Genomic DNA, 25,955 nt, shown 5'->3' with positions numbered 1-25,955 from the left:
CTTTTATCTAACTTTACATCATCACCCTGACTTGAGCAGAAAAAAGTCTGCTGTCTACACCTGCAAAGATTTAATACACAGCACCAATACACAAAGTTCTGTAATAGATAGGATGGTGTGTTATTGGTGGTTTGTCTACATAGTTTGGTATTGATATCCAGATTCTACTTTTTTGATGCCTTATTTTGCTGCAAAGAAACTTTTCTCTTAATTTACTAAATTCGCACAAGTTGTGCACAGGAGCTTTGGCTAAATTCAGTTTCATTTTCATGTCAGGTATTCTGTTCTGACACATTTGAGTTAACACTCAGACTTTATATATTTCATTCCAGGTGGACGTGCACTGTCCTGCACAGAGTGAGCCACAAAAGTTGCAGCCACAAGAACAGATACATAACAAATTCTCGAGTAAAAAACAATCAGGATACAAAATAAGATAAATTAAGACAATCAGTCAACAGTGCAATAAAACAACATGAGAATTAAAACCATCTAAAAGGAAGAAAAGATATGTTACAATAAAATAAAATAATTAAAACCAACAGTTGACTATTAAGAATATAAAAGGATGTGAGCTAAAATAATTGTGTAACTAAAATAAAAATGAAATAAAAGTTTAATCACTAACCAGCTGTCTCTGTCTCTGTCCTTGTCTCAGCTCAGACGGATTCACCATGATCGCACCAAATCAGTCTCGGCGAAGCAAGTTGACGACGAGTACGCTGACACTGTCTTCTTTAACTATCCCATCTATGTTATTTTGAGCTTCATACATGTTGATTTTTTTTTCCCTGAGTAATGAAGGTTTATTTTCCTGCAGCGGCTCAGAAAGAACTGGAGGCTTATGAGCAGTGGAGAGAAGCAAACAGACCCTCCTCTGTGCACGTGAATCCAGAGAAGCTGGGTAAACCAACACATTCACCTCTAACTCTAAACATCTTCAACTACTTCTATGACATTATTCTCTAACACTTTCTATAACAGCCATGTCTACAACACACACTTATAATGTGATGCAAATGTTCATAATGCTTCATAACAATAATCATAAAACATTATGAAGCATTTTATAATGACTCATTAGGTTAAGTATGATAATACTTCATAATTGCTGGTCAAAAATTTGCCTTTTCTTTTGCAAGGATCATGATGTATTATAATACACTAACCTTAAGGGGTCTATCTTCTGCCTGGCACGGTGTGTATCACAGCTGTCATTTAGAGCTGCAATGATTAATCGATTGATAATCAATTAATAAATCACCTACTATTTTGATAATTGATTCACTGGTTTGAGCAAACCTTTAAGAAAAAAAAGTCCCAAATCTCTGATTTCAACTTTTTCTTTCTCTTCTTCTTCTTCTTCTTCTTCTTCTTCTTCTTCTTTTCTGGTTTCTGAATATTTTTGAGTTGTGGTCAAAACAAACACAAACATTTGAGGACGTCATCTTGGATTTTGGGAAACACTGATGGAAGAACTGTTGCATTAGAATGAGCCCTTTGTATCTACAGAAGAGGCTGCTTTTCTTCCCTTCAACACAAAATAATAGTTTTAAAATAATTCTGTTGTTCCTGCAGAGTCTGTGATCAGAACTGCGTCCATAGCAACGGTCTGTTCTTCATAGCAACAGTCTGGTATACAGGAATAAATAATTCACCAATCAAAATTGAGTATTTAGCATAGCCATGCATTATAATTATAGTGGATTATAACAGCAAATATAATGCATTATAATATTATGATTATATCACAAGTGTGGGAATTATAATGCACTATGAACAATAATAACAATATACACTATGATCTTTACAAAGAAGTCAGTGAGTAACCAGTATTTTTACAGCTGCAACATAAGCAGGTCTTCAACTAATGATTATGTTTATTGTCAGATGCTAAAAGAAAAGTTGATCCACATCCCAAAGCCTCAGATGACGTCCTTAAACGTCTTGTTAGACTGTAAGATATACAGCTTACTGTCAGAGGAGTAAATATTCACATTTAAGTAGCTGAAAACAAAGAATTTCTACTTTTTTATAAAAAAAAAAAATGCTCAAACGGATTAATAATCAAGTAATGATTGATTAATCAATTATTTGTTGCAGCTCTAAACTTAACCCTGATTGCTGTCAGAGCTGTGTGTCCTGACTCAGGTTAAATCATCTGTAAAACATGAACAGATACATACAGATAAGGAATGTAATAGAACATGACTTTACCATCCTGGGGAAAAATGGTGCATGTTGCACAGCTGCAGGGTCCCATTTCAGATGAATAAATTAGATGGTATGAGACGGTGCATCAGATACAAACATTTTCTTCTCATACTGGTAATGTCATCACAACAACCCTTCTTCCAACTAGAATTATACAGTACTATAAGCAGATTATAAAGCGTTATAAGTATGTTTATAATATAAAATATAATATAATATAAATATCCTTCAGTATTCTTACTTTGTCATGCTTATGTACATGTTTACTCCCTAATATCTGTGTATAAACTGTTGTTTCATTTGTCAAGGTGGTGATGTGACGCTGGCTGAAGCCAGGCAGAAGCAGTTTACAGATTTTCGCTGCTCCAAACTACAAAAGAAGGTATGTAATCACACATTTACTGTACGTTCATCTTTTCAATTTAAATACAACTAAGAATATATTTTGAAATCCAAGTGTGAAATATGTACATAAAACATCTTTCATCAGCCAGCCTTTATGGTCTATGAAAATCACAATCATACAGTGTGTTCAGATGGGAAGTAATTAGTTTAGTTTTTCTGACAACTTTTTACTTTTACTCCCTACATTTGAACACAAATATCTGTACTTTCTTCTGCTTACATTTGCAAAACTGACTCATTACTTATTACTGTTTTAAAGCAAGAGGAAAACAATGTAAGAAGATGAAAGATGAAAAGGATGTAACAAGACGTTAACAACACAAAACAACAACGACATAAAAATACATACCAAGACAAAAATTGTGTAAAGGACATAAGATGACAATGTTGAAAAACATGTAACAACACAAATTGACATGACAAGACATAACAATATGACAATACGAAATGAAATATGCAACGAAAACGACTGAAAGATAAGACAAAAATTATGCAAAAGACATAACAATACATTACAAAATTAAAATGTCATAGAAGATGTAACAAGACATAAAAATACAAAAGTGACACAACAAGAAAGAAACAATGTAAAAGATATAACAAGATGAAAATGACGTAACAACGAAAACAATGTAACAATATATAACAAGGCGAAAATAAAAATTGTAACAAGACACAATGACAGAACAAGTAACAAGATGTAACAAGATGAAAACAAGGAAACAATACATAAGAAGACAAAATGACATAAAACACATGACAAGATGAAAATGTTGTGAAAGATGTAACAAGACAATAATGACTAAAAGACGCAACAAGCTGAAAGTGATGTAACAAGATGAAAAGATGCAACAAGACGGAAATTACATTAATGATGTAACAAAACAAAAACAAGGCAAAAGACATAAGATCAAAATAATGTAACAATACATGACAAAATGATTATGTTGTCAAAGATGTAAGAAGACAAAATGACATAACAAGACAAAAACTAGATAACAACAAAAATAACGTAATAATACATATCAAGAGAAAGATGTAACAAGACAAAAACGACATAAGAGATGTAACAAACCAAACAGACAGAGGTGAGGTTCTGTCAGCCAGTAGAAATGATGACTTTTTACTTTTATTATTGAGTCAGTTGAATCAGTGCGTCTACTTTTACCAGTCTTCTTCTTTTTTTCACACAAGTATCTGTACTTCTACTTACTTGCCGTGCAATTTCCTTCCTGTGATGGCTGAACCACAAAGAAATATTTAATGTGACCTGTTGTTTCAAGCTGAAAAAGGAAGAGCTGGACAAGAAGAAGAGGCAAGAAGAGGAGGAGGCATTTCAGAGGATGAAAGCTGAAAGAAGGGAGACGGTGAGAACAACAATATGTACTTTGGCCTTCATACAAAAACATATTCACATGTGTTCAATTTAGCATTAACAGCTGCACTCAAATCGCTCGTCACCCTTTATATTTCAATTATTTTTGAAAACAAATCATTAAAATCTCAGGAAAATCAACCATTAAACACATCTCATATATTAAACACCTGCTTTTTTTTTTAAAGGACGTGATAATTTACCACTGTAGTCTGGCATCTACTCTCTGCCTCAACACTTCTAACATGTTTCTATTGCAGTTAGCACAGTGATTTTTTTTAGCACAGTGATTTCCTGTATTTCCCAGAGTGCTGTCTGACAAACGCCAGAGTTCCATGTCAGGAATGTACTGCACTCAGCCACGGGTTGTGAGTGTAGGTGGAAAGAGAAATAGCAGCAGCAGGAGAGTTGGTGTTGGTGTTTTTCCAGTAAAGAGTTGCACCACTTTCTCAGAATATAACATCAAACAATAGAAAACGTCATATCTCTGCCTCTTCTGTGATGGATATTTCCACTCGTAACTGCTGAATGCTGCTGCAAATAGAAAACGCATCGGCCAATCAAAACAATGGGTGCAGAAATGCAAATGACAAGCTGTTTTTGAGGCGTTGAGCGTGACTTCTGCAAGAATAGTGGTGAGACTGACTCAACAAGCTTGCAAGAGGAGAGTTGAGTTTATAGTCCTACACAAGTAAAAATGTGCTTTTCAATAAATGTAATGCCATTTTAACATCAGAGCCTCAACTTACTTATGTTGCGAGGCAGCTGGATTTGTGAGTTCACACAACAATCCATCTTGCCAGGGTTCAAGTTAGTTAGTAGTTAGCCAAAATTGGCACAGCCAATCAGTGTCTTAGGAGGGACTGCTGGCAGCTACAGGTGTGGCTTTAGGTGTGATGACAGCGAGAAGCGTCCATGGAAGCAACTCGTCTCAAACAAACAATGGTGGCTCCTGAAGAGGTTCATGTAGATACTGTTACATCAGAACAAGAGAATATTTCTCCATTGATGGTCAAGATGTTTTTGATCTTTTTGGGTTTGAGTTTGGTCTGATTGGGTGAAGTTAGTTCAAGCGTTTTTTTGAAAAGTGCTTGCCCTTTTCCAAACACTTTCTAAGGACGACTTTCCAGATGGTACTGTGTAACAAACCATCTGGCGTGTCAGATTATGAACTTATCTCTTTGTGCAACTTCAAATGTAGATTGAAGTAGGAAGTTGTTGGGTCTTTGTAATTTTCATCTTTCATCTTTCACATTTTGCATATTGCTATTTGTTTTTTTGTTCACCACCTCATAGTTTTTCTGTGCAAATGAAATTATTTTTGGTATAATTTTTTTCCCAACTGGAGCTCCATAATTTAATGTTAATTCTCCATGGTTATCTCCTGCAGTTTGATTGGATGTGGTCAAACAAAGTGGATCTTGGGAGTTAAGTGTCGACTTGCTGAGAATGAATAGTGTTAATATTAGTTGAAATGGGGAATGAATTGATTCATGAATTCACATTCTTGAAATAACAGACCTCTTCATGTTTGGATCTGGGGGAAGGTATTGAGCATTTTCATGTCCAAAGGCTCACGACCAAGTAAAGTCACGAGTCCAAGCTGAGTTGCAAATCTTTTTTGATTTTGTCAAGTTGAGTCTAAAGTCGTGCAGCTTGAGTCCACATCTGCCAGCAAGTCACATCAAGCTATCAACACTCAGTGGGCACTTATATTGTGTATATCTGTACAATCTAACGCATCAGTCCTGTCATAACATCTACCTTTACAGAATTTATAATGTTCAGTTCACTATCAAGGACCACACCAAAAAAAGACTCAGTCAAAAAATAAATAGGAAGGAGTGAGTAATGTGTTGTGATGCATGGCCTTTGTCTCTGAACTGCTTTTTTTTTTGGTACTGCAATTAGTCAATTAATCAATAAGTTCTCAACTACTAAATTAATTGGCAACTATTTTGTTAACATTTAATTCGTTTTGAGTATTTTTTGAGAAGAAATTCTGTGATTTCAGCTTCTCAAGTGGGACTGTGTTCTTTTCCTTTACTTCTCTCTGACAATAAATTGGATATCTTTGGGTTGTAGACAAAACTAAACATTCATTTACATAATCCTTGGCTCTGGGAAATACTAATTAAAGAATTGTTGTTAGAATGAGTCCTTTATATCTACACAGGAAGCAGGTCCTCCTCCATGGAGGCTGCCATGTTGCAATGCCACATTTCTACAGTAGCCCAGAACAGCCAAACCAAACTCTGGGCCCTATCTTACACTGATCTAAAGCACAAGTGGAAAGTGCAGGATACAAAATCTACTTTTGCCATCTTGTATCAAGGGCACAGGGGTATCTTGTCCTGTCCTGCCCCTTGCACCACGTGTAGGACATCTGTCATGCAGATATGTAACTGGTTCAGTAGTACACTAAAGCACCGTGTAATTATATTTTATAATTCATTATTATCATCATCATTATTACGCAGCTCCACTGGATGAAGCTCCTGAAGGAGCCAGTGGGCAGGAGGGGGGACTGAGGTGCAGCTTCAGCCCATGTGCAGAATTACATACAGGTTATCCATCCAGCATCAGGCTCTGACAGAAGAACACATACCATTTTCTTCTGGGTCAGACTGGTCTTTTGGTCAGATATAATGATAAAAGTAAAAAATAATTATTATTTTTCTGGATCACAATAAAAACGCAGACACAAACACTCCAGCTGCTCCAGCTGTCATGTGACTGATCTGTTAAAGACGACCTGACAGCTGTGATCTCATTCTGAGTGCACTTTTCAGGTCTGCTGAAATTTATTGGGCTTTATAATTATAATAATAATTCCTGATTCCTTAGTTGTGAGAATAATTTTACACACGTGCGCGCACACTGTTTAACATTAATGAAAGATGTTTTTTGTGTGTGCGCACCTCAGCCAAGTGCAAGACACACACCCGCAGTCTTTAAACTGCAATATTCACACTTTATTGCTTATTGCTGCAATAGCTTTGTGTCGGGTGTAAGATAGGCCCCTCTGACTCTAATTATGGCCTTTTGTGTTTTGCACGATTTTCGCAGTCACCGTAGGGCCTCCTTCATGCTTGGAGCAGGAGAGTGGGACAAGATGTTTGCAAACTGTTATTTCACCACTGGATGCTACTAAATCCAACAGACTGATTTTGTTGATTATCGAGGTCATAGTTAAAGCTGGTGTTTTACTGGACTACATTATATTTAAAGGTGTTTCAGATGTTCTGTCCTCCCCATTTACACATGTGAAGGGTGCAAAATATTAGACACACCTCTCAGTATACTGCAGTCCAGTAAAACACCATCACTAACTGTGATTTCAATGCTAAAATGACAAAGACCAAGGTTGGGAGAGTTACTTTAAAAATGTATCCTGATACAGTTACTAATTACCTTAAAAGTTAAGTTGAAAATGTAGTCAGTAGTAACACACATATCGCAATATTAAAGTAAACTTAACTTGATTACTTTTCATTACTTTTGGATGACCTCTACATAAAATATGGTGAAATCGTTTAGCCTAATATAGTGTTTTTACGATTATTTTCATCACCAATTAATTGGTTTATTATTTTCTCAATTAATAAATGAGTTGTTTGGTACATGAAATGTCAGAAAATTGTGAAAAATGTTCATCAAAGTCCAAAATGACGTCCTCAAATGTCTTGTTTTGTCCACAACTCAAAAATATTCAGTTTACTGTCAGAGAGGAGTAAAGAAACCAGAAAATATTCACATTTAAGAAGCTGGAATCAGAGAATTTTGACTTTTTTGAATTAGAAAACAACTCAGAACAATTGCAATTCCACAATTATTGATTGATTGATTGATTGATTGATTGATTGATTGATTGATTGATTGATTGATTGATTGATTGATTGGTTGATTGATTGATTGAGTTAAAGACAAAAAATTTTGAAATTTCCACCCAATTAAGCATTTTTTCACTAGAGGTCATGATAATGAATTGACAGCTGTGTGTGAACTGTGCATGGTAGGATATTATTCTTTTTTTTAAAACTGTAGTCCTGCTAATAATACACATTTAATCTTTGTAATCTTATTACATCTTTCTTATCTGTGACCATAATGGAACGCAGTTATGCTTTTTTGTATCTGGATTATGTAATCCTGGTGCATGTAATCTGTTAGTGTCCAAGCCTGACGAAGACATCCTCACCAATGACAATTATGCAGCATAACAAAATACAGATACAGAAAACACAACCAAATACAAACATGTGCTGCACATACACATTGTTTTGAAGGACTGTAATAATTTTGGTCATTTTAGTCGTGGTCAGTGGTGGACAAAGTACTCAACCCCAGTACTTGAGTCAAAGTATAGATCTTCCTGGTCAAATATTACTCAACTATAAGTGAAAGTTGCTCAGTCAAAATTTTACTTGAGTTAAAGTACAAGAGTACTTGGTTTTAAAAATACTTAAGTATTCAAAAAAGTACATTTTCTAATATCAATACATGCTGTATTGTTTTCATGATGCATTTACAGAAGCTTGTAACCATAGACATATATACATAGACGCCGCATTGAGCGCTGAATCATACATCGACGTTGCCGCCATATTGGATGTGGCAAGAGCGAACGGACAATATGCTTTATTCATTCATGCAGAGTGGCAACACACGGAAAAAGCTGTGCAAGACCATTCTTTTCCAAGGTTTTCAGTTTACAAACACACACACAGAGACTGTAGTTGTATAGTTGTATAGATATATGTATGTATATACTTACTATACGGGTTTGAGTCATGGATCGGATGATTTTTCAGATCAGCAAAAAAGAAAAAAGTGGTGGGATTAGGGTTAAATTATTTTAAAAATGTACTTGTCTTTGATCTTTGTCTGTCTGTAATTATCACCATAGTTATGTAATAATAATGATAATAGTAATGATAATGGTAATAATATTAAAAACTTCAAACTTATACAGTGCTGTACTATGAATATACTATACATATATTAGATCATTATACACTGTACAGTATAATACACAACTATGCTCTGTAGTCTGGCTCAATGTCCCGCCTACAGCACAGCACATCTGATTAGTTAGAAGTCATGATCAATCAGCAGACACACTGTGTCACAGACGGGGTGAGACAGAGCTGCACCGGTGAGCAGAGAGGAGCTGTGTAGAAGTTAAAACAGCTGATATCACCAAAGTTTCAATGAACATCACAGTTTTATGATCTGTTTCTTTGGTGATAGCATAGTTACATCAGTGAAAAAAGTTATGGTCTGGATTTCACTCAAGGTGATGTGACGGCTTTTAAATCAGTCGCTCTTCACAGAGATGAGCTGCACACAGCAGCATCTGTCCTGTCTGTTCACTGCAACTCTGCACTGAGATTTTGGGTATTATAACTTATACAAAAATAACAGTGACAGTAAAACTACGATGCTCACATGTGGTCCAAGGATCACATGTGAGCCAAACCGTAGATGGCGATCTGTACGGGACACAGGTCAACTGCGATCCGTTGCACCCCTAGTATTAACAGCAGAGGATGTGCTAACATTGCCGCTGCTGCTGGGTTGAAATTCACTCTGGAGCGGATCAAAAACGTGACATTCATTCAAAGTTATCGCATGCTGTGTGTGAAAATGTTTCTACATATTGGTAGTATTTCCTCCCTTTGATGAAATATCCACTTTGCAAGTATTGTAAGTTGCCCTGTTGTCATCCTTTCTCGTGTTTCGAGCGTTTGTGCCACTTGGGGACCATGTTTCCTGCTGGCTGCACTGGTGAATGATGTCAGTACGCAATGTGCGTGGTGATGTCATTCGAACCCACTGGAATCAATAAGGGAATCGTTTGCAAAATTGGCAAATGATTCCAAGGAATTGAAACACTGGGAGCCAATTCTCAACAAGAACCGGTTTTCGATTCCCATCCCTACTCAAGAAACACAAGAGCACACGTGTGGTGAATGGATTAAACTCTGTCTTCATCTGCTCTAACATAAACTGTTAACATTAGCATGTCCAGCTAACTAATAGTAGCTTACTAGCTGCAGTAACTTTACCTCCAGACAAAGTTGTTAGATCCCACTGCATCTGCATTTGTTCTGTGGGGGTTTGGGAGGAGGATGTGGGCTGATGTAGAATCAAAGGCCTTAGCAACAGTAACTAAGGAGGGAGGTGCTTAGTATAACAAGACCTCCAATGACCTAAAATGAACGGAAATGGCCTAAAATGATGTAACAAGACAAAAAGACAAGAACTTACCCTAAAAATGTCACGTTATACCATAAAGACTTTGTAACCTTGTCATGCAGCAGTCAGTCCCTCTCTGTGATATCACTTCCTGTCACATGGTCTTCTTACACAAGACTAACAACAGTTGCTTTCGAGATGAGCCAGACCTGCGCAGAATCGATCACCGGCGATCACTGCACAATGCATGCCAGTTAGACATGTCTCTGACTTGATCCCAACTTGCTCTGACACCATGGACACATGGGCAACAATAACCTTGCGAGATCATGGCGGCCGCAGTTTTTGGGATCAGGCACCAACTGCAAGCACCTCGTTGTCACCTGATCAATGAGCTCACAGGCTCTGATTGGCTCTTAATTTACAAACACCACATGTAAACTACTAATTTTCTGTGGTTGTAATATTTAACACCTTATATTAGTCTTCTGTCATGCAAACAGGTTTTAATCTGTTAACAAGCAGATATTTTGTGGCTGATAATAATAATAAAGGTTATATATGACATAGTGCTTTAGAAGGCAGATAAAAGAACAGAGGTTCCATGTAACAGAAGGGAACTGTCTTCTATTTCAACTTCAATCAGCGATCAAGAACACACTTTATTTGTCAGTGATGAACGTTGTCTGCAGACTACAGGTCACCTACAGGTGATCTAACATGAAGTTAGTGTCTCTTCCTGTATATTCTCTGAAGTCTGCTGGAAACTGTCAGACTTAGCTGCAGCTTTTTGTCTCTGCCTCCTGTAGAAGTGGTCCTCCTCCGCCTGTTTTCGTCTAGTCTCCAGGTGAGGTGCAGTTCATCCTCAATGAGCCAAATATTTCATATAACACATTTTTAAAAGTAAATACTCATTTTTGTAATTATGATGAATTATCATTGTTTTCTTGGGGTCGTACCATTTGACATGTAGACCTCAGCATACCTGACCTTATCATAAAACTCACATTATACTGTAAAGACGTTATAACCTTGTCATGCAGCAGTCAGTCCCTCTCTGTCATATCATTTCCTGTCACATGGTTTTCTTACACAATACACAAAAAATGAATTGGGAAGGTGACCTCACTCACATGATTATAGTATTCATGAATGATGTTCTGTTACTTGTATTTAATATTAACTGGTTTATTGAGTGTTCACCTTTTTTAAACAAGTTGAAGCAGTTGGTACAAAGTTTTCACAGTTGATTCAAACCAGAAATTTTAGACTAGGTTTTCAAAAGGGGAATGTGTGGAAGTTTGTTTGTTTGTTCAAATTTTAATTCTTTTAAATTTAACTTAAATATAGTGACACAAAAAAATGAATGTCATGTCACTGACCCTTTTATAGAACGTAAAGCATGTTGTTTTTATTTATTTTTTTGTAATGTTATAGCCATATGTTGATCTATAATTGACCCTTCTTCTTTAAGTTGTTGTATTTGAGTTTTTTGAATGTATAGTTATTTATGATTTTTAAAGATACCAGTGAAAGGGTACTGTTTCAGTGCCCTGATGTTAGTTTGGATTTTATGTACATAATTAAAGAATGTCAAGGAGTTTTTTGCTCCTGCCCTGTTTACAATTTTAATTAATAATAATAAATTTTAATTAATAGTTAGTTTAATAGATAATAGATTGTTTTTTGTAATATGGTCAGTTAAAACCAACCAATACAATTATTAATCACCATTCCAGTCACCAGAATCACCACAGTCCCAACATGTTTTTTCAGTAAGTAGGCCCAGTAGTTGCAGTAGTGGTATTAGTGTTGACATGTTAGCTAGCTAACTGGATTTCTGTGTTAAATCAAAATATAAAAACCAACATTTGATGACAGGTAACACTACCTGTACTTTATAGCCACCATGATGTCTTAACATACTTATTTATACCTTAAATCTCTATTCAAAGAAACACATAGAAATATGATTGAATTTTTATTTGATTTTTATTGATTGAATTAGATGTGGGGGAAACCTGAGCACCAGGAGAAAACCCACAAAAAGGGAAAAAAGAAAAGAAAAGGGGATGTGGAGTCATGGGGTGGGGTGGAGTGGTTTGGGGTGGGGTGGGGTCAGTTGGGGGTTGGGTTAGGTTGAAGCAGGGGGCGAGGGAGGAGGGGTGGAGGAGGCAACAGAGGAGAGGTGAGAAGAGAGACAAGGTGAAGGAGACAGAGTGGGGGTGGGGGAGTGTGAGGAAGGTGGACAGGTGAGGGGTGGAGGAGGAGGGAGCTGTAACTGGGCGTCAGACGAACAACCAGCAGGCTTCTCCTCCACGTTACTGTCGTCGTCACACTTCTTGTCTTTTTTTCTGAACATCCGGCTCAGAAAATTCCACTTTTTCTTGCGCTTCCCCACCTTCTGCTCCTGTTTTTTAGTTTTTATTTCTGTCTCATCTTCTTCGCTTGTCTCCATCTGTGTTGGTTCAGTGGTTGAGTCCAGTGTTACATTTTTGGTCTGATCCACCTGCTCCTCTCTAGACTCCTCTGGCATGTCTTTAGGCTCTGGATCCTGAGGTTTGTCTCCCTGGAGAGATTCCACATTGTTGGTACACGGCTGGTCTGTGGTCTCTGTGAGCTTTTGAGAGGCTCTGTCCATTTTCTCCAATTTTTCAGCCAGTTCTTTGTTTTCTGCCTCCAACTGGTTTACTTTTGTGTTCAAGCTCTGTTCTTTTTCAGCTAGCTGTTTATTTTCTTCTTCCAGCTGGTTTGTTCTTGTTTGCCAGCTCTGGTTTCTCTCCATAAGCTCCTCTTTGAATTTCTGCTGCAGAGCTTGACACCGGTTCAACATATGGTCTTGGGCCGCCTGTTCTTTTTCGGCCATCTCTTTACTGAACTGCTCCTGTTGAGAGTTGTACCTCTCTTCCCAGTCCTGGTTTTCTGAGACAAGCTTTCTCACGAGATCTTGGGTGGCCTCTTCTTTTTCGGCCATTTCGTTGCTGAACTGCTCCTGTTGAGCTTTGTACTTGTCTTCCCAGTCTTGGTTTTGTGAGACCAGTTTTGTCAGGAGATCTTGGGTCGCCTGTTCTTCTTCAGCCATTGCATCATTAAATTTGTCCTCCAGGGTTTTGTATTGATTCTGCCAAACCTCCTTTTCTGCAAGTGCCTTCTGCAGACTGTTTTGGGACGCCTTCAGCCTCTGTTCCAGAGCCTCAATCTTCTTATTCAGCTGCTGGACATGATTGGCTCTCCTCCGTGATTGGTTGTTACCCACCGGCTCCCTCTGCAGTTTGTGACGGTACTCTAGATCAGAGATCTGGCACCCAAGCAATCTGATCATGTTGTCTTTTGTTGCCATCTCAAGTTTAAACCTTTCCTCCAGAGCCTTATATTTATTTTCCCAATCTTCGTTGTCTAAGACGACTCCTGCCTGATGGTTTTGGTCAGCCTGCTTAATCTTGTCTATCAACTCTCGAAGTCTCTCCTCCAGAGCTTTGTTGTTTTCCCGCAACTTGTCATTCTCTACAGAAATTTCCAAGCGATGACCTTCAGACAAGGTGAGTCTGCGTTTTAGATCATCGTTTTTCTTAATGAGGTGCTGGACGTGCCTGCTGCGGGGCTGGTGTGCTTCCTGCTGCTCCATTGGGGTGGTGTCTGAAGTGGGTGCAGTAAAATCCTGACTGTCAGTGTTAGGAAAGGTCTCCACTCTTGTTTGGTTGGGCCTTGGATTATTCCTACGATCCATCTGTCTGTAGTGAGGTGTGGTTGTAGTAAATGTTTAACTCGAACTTGACTTGTTTAACTTGAACTTGACTTGAATACGACACACTGTACTTCCGAACGCTAATGAGGTGTGGTTGTAGTAAATGTTTAACTCGAACTTGACTTGAACTTGACTTGTTTAACTCGAACTTGACTTGAATACGACACACTGTACTTCCGAACGCTAATGAGGTATGGTTGTAGTAAATGTTTAACTCGAACTTGACTTGAACTTGACTTGTTTAACTCGAACTTGACTTGAATACGACACACTGTACTTCCAAACGCTTGCTCTGAGTGAATGTTGCTCTCAGGTCCTGAGGTAAACTGATGTGTTCTAGAATGTGACATCACAGATCAAAGCACTTAAAGAGATCAAAGCACGGGAACATTCTATTTTTTTTTTTTTTACTTTTTTTTTTTTTTTTAAACTTTATTTAAATTTAAAACTTTATTTAAATTTTCTTTAAAGTCATTTTTTCAAGTTTAGCACAAAGCCTGATTTAGCCTGATATTGGACTGAATTCACCATATTTACTGTGTGGTCATTTTCTTCTGACCTGTGTTCCTGGTTACAAGTCGCATAAACAGGGAATTTGACAAATTCTTATCATTTCACCATTTCCCTGTTGATCTCCAACTTAAAACACACTTGATAGTGAAAATCTGAAGAGACATCATGCTATATTTCAAGTCAAAACAGCACATTTGATAACCCATTAGATACCTTAGGTAATGTTAGCATTCAGCCACTTCCTAGCTAAAGAATTATACACAAATAAAAATATTGTACACATTAAGACAAAAGATACGAATATGATAGGAATAGTACAGTACAGTACAAGTTAAGAATGAGTTAAAGAATTTACATGTTAGTAAAAAAATGATGCATGAATTAATAAAAAGTTATCAACGAAATATTCACTTTCTTCCATTATATTTATTTATTTATTCATATATGACGTCAACAGACAACTTGGAAAGTTGCAGCAAAATTTTGGCTGATTTTTCAGGTTGTTGTTCCATATTGACAGGGCGTTCACATGAATTTAGCCACTGTTCAGATATTCCAATTATATGACACCACATGAATGCAAGATGAGTAAGACAAAACGCTAAGTTTAAGGCAGGACAGTTTATTTTCAGCAGATTTAGGCCGTAACTAGAGCTGTCAAGCTCTCCATTTATCTACATGTAGAAGTGGTGTGCAGGAGACTCTGAGAAGAGTGATACTCAGCGTTTCATGAGACTTTTTTGTGGTCTCTCAAGAATAGGGATGGGAATTGATAAAATTTTTACGATTCCAATTCCATTTTCGATTCTGCTTAACAATTCGGTTCTTTATCGATTCTATTATCGATTCTCATTTAGAAAAAAGGAGAACAAACAGGAAGCTAGACGTGAACTGGAGCGAGTACTGCCAGCCTCTGAGCCAGTCAGACTCTGTCTCTCGTCATGGTCATCTAAATGTAATGCATGAGAAGACATTCATTTAACATTAACAGTTAACAGTTAGTAATAGCAGGTTTTACAATGAGGCAAATGGCGCTAACATGATAGGCAGTGTTAGTTAGTTACCTGCAGTATTACCTAGGGGTGCAACGGATCAAAAAACTCATGGTTCGGATCGTATCACAGTTTTGAGTCACGGATCGGATCATTTTTCAGCTCAGCAAAAAATAAAAAAGTGGTGGGATTAGGTTTAAATTATCTCTAATCTTTGTCTGTAATTATCACCATAGTTATGTAATAATAATGATAATAGTAATGATAATGGTAATATATTTAAAACTTCAAACTTATACAGTGCTGTACTATGTATATAGTATACATATATTAGATCATTATACACTGCACAGTATAATACACAACTACGCTCTGTAGTCTGGCTCAATGTCCCGCCTACAGCGCAGTACATCTGATTGGTTAGAAGTCATGATCAATCAGCAGACACACTGTGTCACAGACAGGCAGACTGCTGATATCACCAAAGTTTCAATGAACATCACAGTTTGATGATCTGTTTCTTTGGTGATAGCAGAGTTACATCAGTGAAAAAAGTTATGGTCTGGATTTCACTCAAGGTGATGTGACGGCTTTTAAATCAGTCGCTCTTCACAGAGATGAGCTGCACACAGCAGCATCTGTCCTGTCTGTTCACTGCAACTCTGCACTGAGATTTTGGGTATTATAACTTATACAAAAGTAACAGTGACAGTAAAACCTTAGATGGCGATCCGTACGGGACACGGATCAACTGTGATCCATTGCACCCCTAATATATGTTCGTCAATGCCCCCCTGTACAGATAGATGTATGTGTATATGTTCATCAATCACTGAATATCAAAATGATTAATCAAATTCAGTTAAATGTAAACATCCATGCTCTATTATTCAGAAAACCCACCTGTCACATTTACGTTTCAGGATCTGGTTATTATAAACACAGATGTTTAATATTAATATTTCAATATTTATCATCACAGTAACAGTGTTACGTACATTGATAGCTGTAAAAACTCATAAAAACATTAGAAAAATACATATGTTGGTTTGGTGCTTACCTATGTCCTAAACATATAAGGAATAAACATTTATAATCATCACATTAAAAGTTACATACGTTGTTTTTGATGCCTATTTGTTTCCCAAATATATTAGTGTGTGTGTGAATGGGTGAATAAAGGGCATTCATTTAAATCACTTTGTAGAAAGGTGCTTTATGAAGTTCGATCCATTTCCTTGCATTAGTTTACGGGGCAGTTCTGCCACATCCAACATGGTGGACACGCCGACGTATCGCAGCAATGGGCCGACCCGCTCAATGCGGCGTCTAAGTATATATGTCTATGCCTGTAACTCTGTGAAACCATCTAATGATGCACTGACTTGCTTGCAGAACCATCAAAAACAAAAAAGACAGTTATTGTCATTTTCTGATGTAACTGTATTAAAATCACATCATAAAATTAGATTGAAGATAACTGTGAGGAGTTCTCCAAGTCTGTTAAATAACTGAGATTTCTTTCTGTCCTCAGAGGCAGTATATATACATGAATTATGCTGTATTTTTCACCCCAATAAAAACAATCCAACTTTAAAAGCTACCTGGAATAATGAATAATTATAATAACATCTTGAGATTTCATTTTGTCTTTCTCCTGCCGTCACCATTACCGCTTTTTGTTTGAATGAAAGAGGGAGAGCTTGCTTGTTCTTGTTACAGAGAGCACCTGGACGATGTATTTCCACTTTTACATCAATCCCATTTGAGAGGAGCTACTGTGATTGGTTTCTTTCTGTGAGGAACACAGCATGTGACCAACTGCATTTTAGAAAAGAAAAAAACACCGACAGCTGACTTCAAAGCTTAGTCAAAAAGTAACAACAACCTTCCTACAAATGCAGTGGAGTCAAAAGTACAATATTTGTCTTTGAAATGTAGTGGAGTGAAATTCAGAAGTTTCCAAAAAAAACAAATACTCAAGTAAAGTACAGATACTCAAAAAATGTACTTAAGTACAGTACTCAAGTAAATGTATTTTGTTACTGTCCACCACTGGTCGTGGTGTTTTTGGTTTTGGTATGAAGATGTTCAGCCCCGGGAAAGCATTGCTCTGGGGTGTCCCTCTTCCACTAGGCACTCATTTGTCCTCCTGCAGTGAGAGACAATATCATGTTTGGCCTCAAGATGTCAGTATTGACAAGCATCCACCTGAGCTGCAGCAGGTCCGTGTGTCTCAGAGTCCTCCCTCACTCCCGCCATGAGAACAGCCTGATTAATGGTCTCAAAGACAGTCCGTCACTCTGTTCTCAGACATGTTCTGCTCCATGTCTGGCCCAGCTCTTGTTCTAATAGTGGTTAATGGACGGCTGCATTTATGTGAAAGAGTGATTAATCCTGAAGACCAAAGCGGTGCTCCACAGACCTTTTCGTGTTGCGCCATGACCTCTGTGAAGCCATAAGAATGTCCTGGTAATCCAGCAAACAAACAGATGCATGTGAAACAGCCTCTTCTTCGTCTGGAGACGTGACCTAACAAGAGGCTGAACGAATGTGTCCATCCAAACCACAGAAACTGAGTTTAATACATCTCGTCCCAGCTCCTGCATGTAGCCAGCCTCTCGGTCTCATAGGGCAACATCCTGTTGTATATGTTGGCAGCTGACACACGTCTTTGTCTCATTTCATAATATACTGTGGCACCAGTGATGTGTGCAGCCTGACCATGTGGGATGTTACAATATTTACTGTATTTACTGTAAAACTGGATCTTTTTAATCTACAATCCAAATCAGAAATACTAATAATGAAACCCAACTTCCCCGCAGGAGCAATCAAGTATTTCTGATTCTGATTGTGATTGTTCTTGTAGGGTTAAAATATCCTACAATCACCAAATCAGAATGTAATAATTCAGAGACAAAGACAAGTATTATAATCAGCAAACACACTGACATTACAGAATAAATAAATATATCAATAAATGTGTCATCTGTCAAAAGCTAAGATATGACATATTTTTATATAAACATTTTGCACAATACTACATATTTTGACAAGTCTCTTGTCTCTGAAAAATCGCTCACTTCCTAGACTTCATGAGATCATCATGATTATATATATATATATATATATATATATATATATACATCATATGAGCTGAGATAGCCTGTTATTGCTGTTTGACAAAATATTAGATTATACCAGATACATTAAAAGCTCTGTCCAATTGTATTTATTAGTTTCTGATGCTGAAAACTATAAAACAGTAAAATTCCACAATACTGTATCTTTGAATTGATCTCCCCTCTCACTTTGAAAACCTCTGGTATATTGGAGATGATTCATTTAATTGTTTGTTGTATATTAAAGTCAAGATGAAATGAAGAAATGCCTTTTTAACAAGTTGTGCACCTATTTAACAATATACATCAAACAAATTTAAAAAAAATCTATTTCTTGCTATTCATATTTCAAAATCCAATCCTGTTTTCTTCCTGTAAAATAAAATATGACTTGCTCGCTTTTGTCGACTTGAAGCAACCAATTTCAACCAATCAAATGAAATTTCTTCTAATGTAATGTCCAACCTGCATATCCTGATTTACTTGGAAATACATCATGATACTGATTTTGAAAATAGATTGTTGAGGCTTTTATGTTTATAACAACATGAACTTGAAAGTCATGTTTATCAGTGCATTAAAATGCTGCATATATTCTACAACAGCATATATATTATACTGTATATATGTTGAATGTCTAGCAGAGGACTCACTGCAACATTAATATGCTCAGTGATGGTTGAGGTAAATATGACTGATGCATGTTGGAAAAACAGGACAGGTCTAACATACCCTGCATCCAGCTGTCTGCTGCGCGGTGACTGTTGACTGTGATGCATTGCAGGCTGAGCGCCAGGCGGAGAGGAGGCGACAGGAACAGCAGAGGAGGAGCGAGCAGCTCGAGCAGGATCACCTCAGGTCAGCCCGGGATCAGGTTCACTTGGGTCTCATCACTGTCACCGTGTGGTATTGTGTTGTTTGGTCTGCTGTGTTGTGTTCATTCTTGCTCTGCAATGGATCTTAGTCACAGATGTAGCATCAGATGACACAATCTCCAGCCCTTCACAAAGGAAGCGCCCAATGTCTGATCCTCTGCTGACCTATAAATGTTAAAGTTTTAGCAAAAAAAAAAAACAGCATATCAGCTGTAAGTATCAGGGGAAACATGAAGACGGATGACATGAGGTTCACCTCTGATTTTTAACATTTTTTAACTTGTAAGCAGTTGTAATGTCACTTCTCTGCTAATGTAGAGAGGGATTTCCTAGGAAGAAATAATTCATTCTTTTTTCAATTATGCTGGAAAAAAGCAGAAATTCTCTAATTGCTAATTAAAACACACATTTTTAACTGCAATTCTTATTTAGCCTTGATTCAGAAGGGCTACAGAGTTGACATGTTATGGTTGAGACACATTTGATAGCAATATTATTGCATGAATGTATTTAACAATAGAAAGTTTACCAGTGCTTAAGCAGCATTTCCTCCATTTTTTTTTTCAAACTGTGAAGTGAGACAGGGGTCCTAAGGTTATAGCTGACTCTTTTTATGCCTGATTAAATCATATTCTTGTAAAGCATGACAGAGTTGACAGAAATCTAGGACAGAACATTTTCATAAAAAATACATTTTAAAACAAAGATAATTATAATAACATATATAACTATGTTATCAGTAGGTATTGATAGTTTTAGATTTTAAAAGGATTTGAACACATTTTTAAATTGTTTGAAGTTGTGAATTCTTTTCCTGGACAAGGCTGTTTTCTGACAAAGAGTTTCAAGATTAAAAAAAAAAGAAAGAAAGAAAACTAAAACATTTCTTAAATTACACAACTAATTTGAATTAGAGTGTTGGTCTTAAGAAAAAGTTTTTTTGTTGGTAGCACATGATTTGTCTCAATCCTCAATAGTGGGTGAATTAATCACGTAGTGAAGCTGAGTGACGTCTACAGTAATGCTAGCACTTCTGTGAGGCTATACTGACGCACAGTGGTGCTTTGAGCTAAATGCTAATGCTAGTATGCCACCTTGCTCACACGGACAATGATGATAACATGTTGATGTTAAGCAGGTAAATGTTCACCATGTTCACCATCTTAGTTTAGAGCGGTAGCATGCTAATGTGTTAACTAGTGCTAAGCACAAAGTACAGCTGAGGCTGATGGGAAAGTCATTAGTTTTGCAGGCATTTCGTCAAAAACCAAACTACTGGATGAAAGACGAACAGTCAAGTGAGACATCAATGAAATTATTACAATTCATCCTGAGGGGAACATGGATGTATGAACCAAATTACATGGCCACCCTTTCAATTATTGAGTTATTTCACTCAAAGCCACACACATGGGACAGTTTAGACAGCTTTAATGAGTTAATGAGTTGAACTAACTATGTTAAAACATCAAAGTCACACAATGACACAAACAAACTAACTAATTGAGGCAGCTGCAGGTCAAGCAACTATTTTTGTTGGCCATTTAATCCCCACAGGACTAGACAGGCCAGAGGAAGAATATGTATTTTTGATGTTGGGCTGGACTGTCCCTTTAAAGTGGCCATGAATATTAATATTGGAATGTAGAGTGTCCACAGTCTCACAGTTTTCATGCCATATTCTCCACCAGTGTACCAGCCCACTTTAAATCAATTACCCAGAGATGTTATTGCAGTGTTGTAAATGGTCGGCTCTGAGGGAAATTGCTTGTCAAGTAGCATCTCTGGCTTCCCTACAAGACAAACAAAAACAGGAGACAACAGACCAATGTGTGACCCTGAAAAAACAATGAAGACATTTAGAAACGGGACTAAGGAGATGGACTGAGACAGCGTAGCAGATCAGATGCTTGAGAACGGCGAGAGCAGTGTCAGAGAGGGACAAACAAACTTGGTCAACTTTGTGGGACTGCAGTGCTGTCAGCATCCCAGGCCTTGTGGGATGTGTGTGTGTGTGTGGAGTAAACGAACGCTCCTTCGTACCTTGTTATTTGTGTGCGCCTGTCTTTTTTGAAATGTGTAACTGCAAGACAGACGAGGTAATGTGTGTATCTGCTGCAGGACAACTGAGAGTTTTCTGCAGAGGTTGGAGAGGAGAGCCCCGGCTCCGCTGGCATCCGGCAGTGCCACACGCACGTCATCTAGGGTAAGCCAGCGACCGCGTAATGTGTGTGTGCTCTTGTATGTGCTTTCACATGTTTTGTTTGTATACACAGCTCTCTCTGTGCATCAGCATGTGCATTTATGCGCACACAGACACACTTGCTGTATGGGTCCCAGGGTTCAGTTTTGAGCCTCATATCTGTGGCTGTGGGGTCGGAGACTGAAGACTGTGGTAATTCACACCAATAGATCGGCCTTTGTAAGCTGTTTTCTCAGTAAATACTCTTGGGTGCGGAGTTTTCATCGTCCGGGGCAGTGCGGGTATTAAGCGGTATCCCCTGTAGGCCGGGCGGAGTGAGGAGCCAGATCCCCCTGCAATTATCTCCTGGTCAGTGCCGGGGCACACAGCAGTACAGCAAGCTCACGGCTGAGTAAAAGGAAGTGTAAATACACGCAGGGATAGGGCCACCGCTTTTACTCTCCCCTGCCTCTTAATGTTGTCTGTCTGTCTGCTCCTTTCACTCTCTTTTGTTTTCTCTGCTGTCCTTTTTCTCTGTTCTCAGCCTCTCTTCCTCTCTGCCTGTTGGTTTTCCTGGGAGGGAATGAGTGGAAGGCGGAGGGACTCTGGAAGGGACTTCCCAGAGTTCACACTGAGCAGAGACAGAGACACAACATGACATGACTGTGAGGAGTCGGCAAAAGTCAGAACAGAGTAGAATAACCTGCGCGAGTAAAAGTACCTGGAGGAGACCCAAGCTCGTCGACCAGTCACCAAGGTTCTTGAAGTTAACTAAAACTAAACTAAAAACTGAACTTAAACTAAAAACTAAAACTAGACAAAAGAATTTACTAAAACTAAACAAGTAACTCATACTAAACTAAAAACTTAATCTAAACTAAAAACTTTAGTTAGATGTGACAAAACATTTTAGTAACACATAATGAAAGTGCTGCCACTCTCACATTAAAATAATAACAAGGATGTAGTTTGATGACATGAAATAGCATGGGATCATGGGAACTGCTGTCTTCATTGTTAAAGGGATAGCTCGGATTATTTGATGTGGGGTAGTTAGTGTGAGGTACTTGTCAGTAGTAAGTGCATGAATTCAGATTCACAGAAGTCACACAATAACACAAAAATGACTATTATTATTATTATTATTATGATTATAGTGTAAGTGGGTGCATCTGAGCCATGCTTTCAAAAACTGAAGTCACACAATAACGCAGATCGACAGAATGATAACAGACCAACACAGCGGTAGACCAGCAACTCTCATGTTCTGTGGGCTAAAATTGCTGATTGTGCTCATGGAGTCTGGTTGGTTGGAAAAGAGCGATATTTGGCTAATTTTAAAAGCTGTTTCCCATCAACAATGGCTATCTGATATGGAATAAATCATCCACCCACACCCCACCTGAAAGTATAATTTTCTAAAACAAAGAGACACGCATCCACATGGTTACGCATCCTTGTAGGTTATGGTACCTTTTAAATAATGTTGAGCAGCTCTTTTCCATCTGATTTCTTTATTGTGTGCTTTCAGTCATTTTAAACGTTTCCATGCTCTCTCTCTCTCTCTCTCTCTCTGGGGTGACACATCCTTCCCACCCACAACCCATCCGCTATTAATCAGAATGTTAGTTTTTATGACCTGGCCCGCCTGACCTGCTTAATTTGTAAATCAGGAGGGAGCAGTTCCTGCAGGTCAGACGGAGAGGAAAAAGTCACGGAACGCATCAAAATTCCACAGCAGCCTCGCCTGTGGGTGCCACAAGATATTATTTATTCAGTTTTATTGATCGGAGCATCCACAAAAATCACTCAAATCAGCAGGGGGACTTGCAGTTAGCTTGTTTTCTTTCTGTCTGCACACAACAGGGAAAAATACAGCCAAAAGTTCTAACCACGAAAACCGAACACATTCTGTCTCTCCACCTCCTCCGCACCATATCAATACTATAGACAGCCGCACCAACACAAGCACCCCAGTGTGCACAGGAATGACGCTCTCCAGATCCTGTTCTGGCACAAATTAAGCCCTGGAAATAGGTGCTGATTTACAAATTAAGCAGGTCAGATGGTCTGGGTCATAAAAACTAACAACTAGCGGTTGGGTTGTTGGTGGGAAGGATGTGTCTCTCCAGAGAGACAGACAGACTGTGTGTGCCTTTATGCACAAGGCAGTACTGTTCATCTTGTTTCATTGTTTAATTCTGTTATCTCTGGACCGTTTCCTTTGTCCTGTCAAGTGTATAACTACAGTTTTGTTTTGTTTCTTTTTTTTTTTTTTGGTTATTTAAACATAATTTTATAGGGTTGGGATACCAAAGGATGACCAATAAAGTAAATGCATATAATCAAACATGTCCATGCATTGATCGGTCCAAAATTAACAAGCAGCTACAAGAAAACAAAGAAAACAACAACTATAGCTACAGTTCTTAGTTTTTCTGCTTAAGTATTAACATTTTTTTTTGGCCGTGACATTACTGTATGCATGAAAATGCTGAAAGCAGCCTTTTACACACAATAAAGAAATCAGCTGGGAAATTTGCTCTGCTCCACATTATTTTAAAACGTAATATAGCCTACAGGGACAGGTAAAGGTGCAGATGTGCATCTCTAGGAAAAAAATACTTTCGGGCGGGTGGTGGGTGGATGATTTGTGCGTACATGCAGCTTTGGGTGAGCTCAGAGCTCACAAATGTGCACACAGCGTCCCTCTTCCCACAGATGCACCCTGTTTCCCAAACATACCTCTGCCCTGTAGGCAGCCTGTAGGCTGTATCACCTTTTAGGCTTTATGACCCATTAAATGATGTCAAGCAGTGTGAGCTTAGGTGATTTCTGTGAGTGTTTCCTAGAGAGGATGCTTTCAGTTTCACTTCCACATGTGCAGTAACATCACAAATGTGTGGGGAAATTTAAGCAGTAAAACTGAAAACCTGCCTACAAACACGCATGCAATCGCATGAGCCCCTCCAGGCCTTCGCTGAGTGAAGGTAATAACTCTGCCAATCACAAGCCTCGGCAGCCAAAGGGGGAAACCACTTGCTCTCATTGTACAACTGTAAATAACTTTCTTCTTAATCAGTGATCTTTTTTTGGCTAATTGCTGCTATAAATCTTAAAAATAACACTAGCTGCTGTAAATCTCTTAAAGGTCTGAATGTGAAGAGGTCAGTTATTCTTAGCTCAGAAAACATACGTTTATTGGAGAGTGTTGACAGCTTCTGTCAGAAAGTCAGACACAGTGCTAATAGTGTCTATGCTCCTCCACCCAGCCCAGTGTCTGTCAGTGATGTTAGAGCGGAGCCGGAGTCAGAGAGTGTGCAAGAAACAGCCTGAGGACACACTGATTTCCACACCATATTCTGCTGTGAGCGTATTATGTGGCGACTGACAGCAGTGTTAAAACTGCACACACAGCTCCCTCGGTGGACAGAGGAAATGTTTTCTTTCGGGGCTTTTCTCATTGTTGTGCATTTCTTTTCTCCCTCTCTTGTTCTCTTTTTCTCACACAGACCTGATGCAAATCTCTCACCAGGCAACAGACAGAGAGACCCCGGGTCAAACTATGATGTAGAAACAGTCATTTACAGTAAAAAAAAGAAGTCTCTGTTTTATGGTTGGACACGAGCACACACACACACACATACACACACACACACAGATGCAGACAGGCTGAATGGATGATACAGTTCACCGGATGAAACCAGGGTTACAGACAGCAACAAACACTCACCTCTTCCTGCCTTCTCATCTTCTCATCTCACTTCATCTTGACTTGCTTTGACTTTTCTCCAGGGTGGTCACAGGTCCCTAAAGAGTCATAAAATTCCCCATTTTTTAAGAAATGGCCCAACAAAGTATTTGATAGTTTTAAAGGAATAGTTCAGTTTATTTGAAGTGTGGTTGTATAAAGTATATAGTCACTGTGTTAACTGCAGTAGACGGCGATCAGCACGTTTGGAGAAGCAGAGAGGGGCACCAGCACGGAAGCTGAGCAATGTACTGCTGTGGACAGGTCAGCAGCAAAGGGTTTTTCAGCCACCTAAAAAACTCAGTATCAGTTTGAGTGTAGATACTACGTGTCTGCCTTTTCTAACGGGAAAACGCTTGAGGTGAAATGGATCGTAAAACTCTGTTTTAACTTTAACTTAACTTTTTTGTTTGGGATCAACAAAAAAGAAGAAAAGTGGATTAAACTATTACTGCTACTGCTGCTACTACTGCTTCTAATAATAATAATGATAATTAAACACCATATAATAGTAATACTATACAGTGTACTTCTAACCACTAAACTCAACTGTATTATAGTATACTCTAATACAAAA

The 25,955-nt window shown here is 38.2% G+C and overlaps 1 protein-coding gene across 3 annotated transcripts in view; it reads left to right on the top strand.

The window, feature by feature from the left end:
- The window catches only part of epsti1 (epithelial stromal interaction 1), a 39,597-nt gene that overhangs the window by 1,693 nt on the left and 11,949 nt on the right, over positions 1 to 25,955 (top strand). For 2 of the 3 annotated variants that reach the window (XM_084724375.1, XM_084724374.1), the window contains exons 2-7: positions 659 to 717; positions 821 to 904; positions 2,523 to 2,596; positions 3,903 to 3,986; positions 19,355 to 19,428; positions 21,567 to 21,651. In XM_084724375.1, the coding sequence (XP_084580501.1) occupies positions 659 to 717; positions 821 to 904; positions 2,523 to 2,596; positions 3,903 to 3,986; positions 19,355 to 19,428; positions 21,567 to 21,651 (460 nt within the window). The remainder of the gene's footprint in view (positions 1 to 658; positions 718 to 820; positions 905 to 2,522; positions 2,597 to 3,902; positions 3,987 to 19,354; positions 19,429 to 21,566; positions 21,652 to 25,955) is intronic. The other variant, XM_084724376.1, reaches the window with a different exon arrangement.

This window comes from Lutjanus erythropterus, chromosome 8, assembly GCF_056507025.1.
Source record: "Lutjanus erythropterus isolate fLutEry1 chromosome 8, fLutEry1.hap2, whole genome shotgun sequence".
Classification (NCBI taxonomy): domain Eukaryota; kingdom Metazoa; phylum Chordata; class Actinopteri; order Lutjaniformes; family Lutjanidae; genus Lutjanus; species Lutjanus erythropterus.
This window is presented reverse-complemented; position numbering and strand designations above follow the sequence as displayed.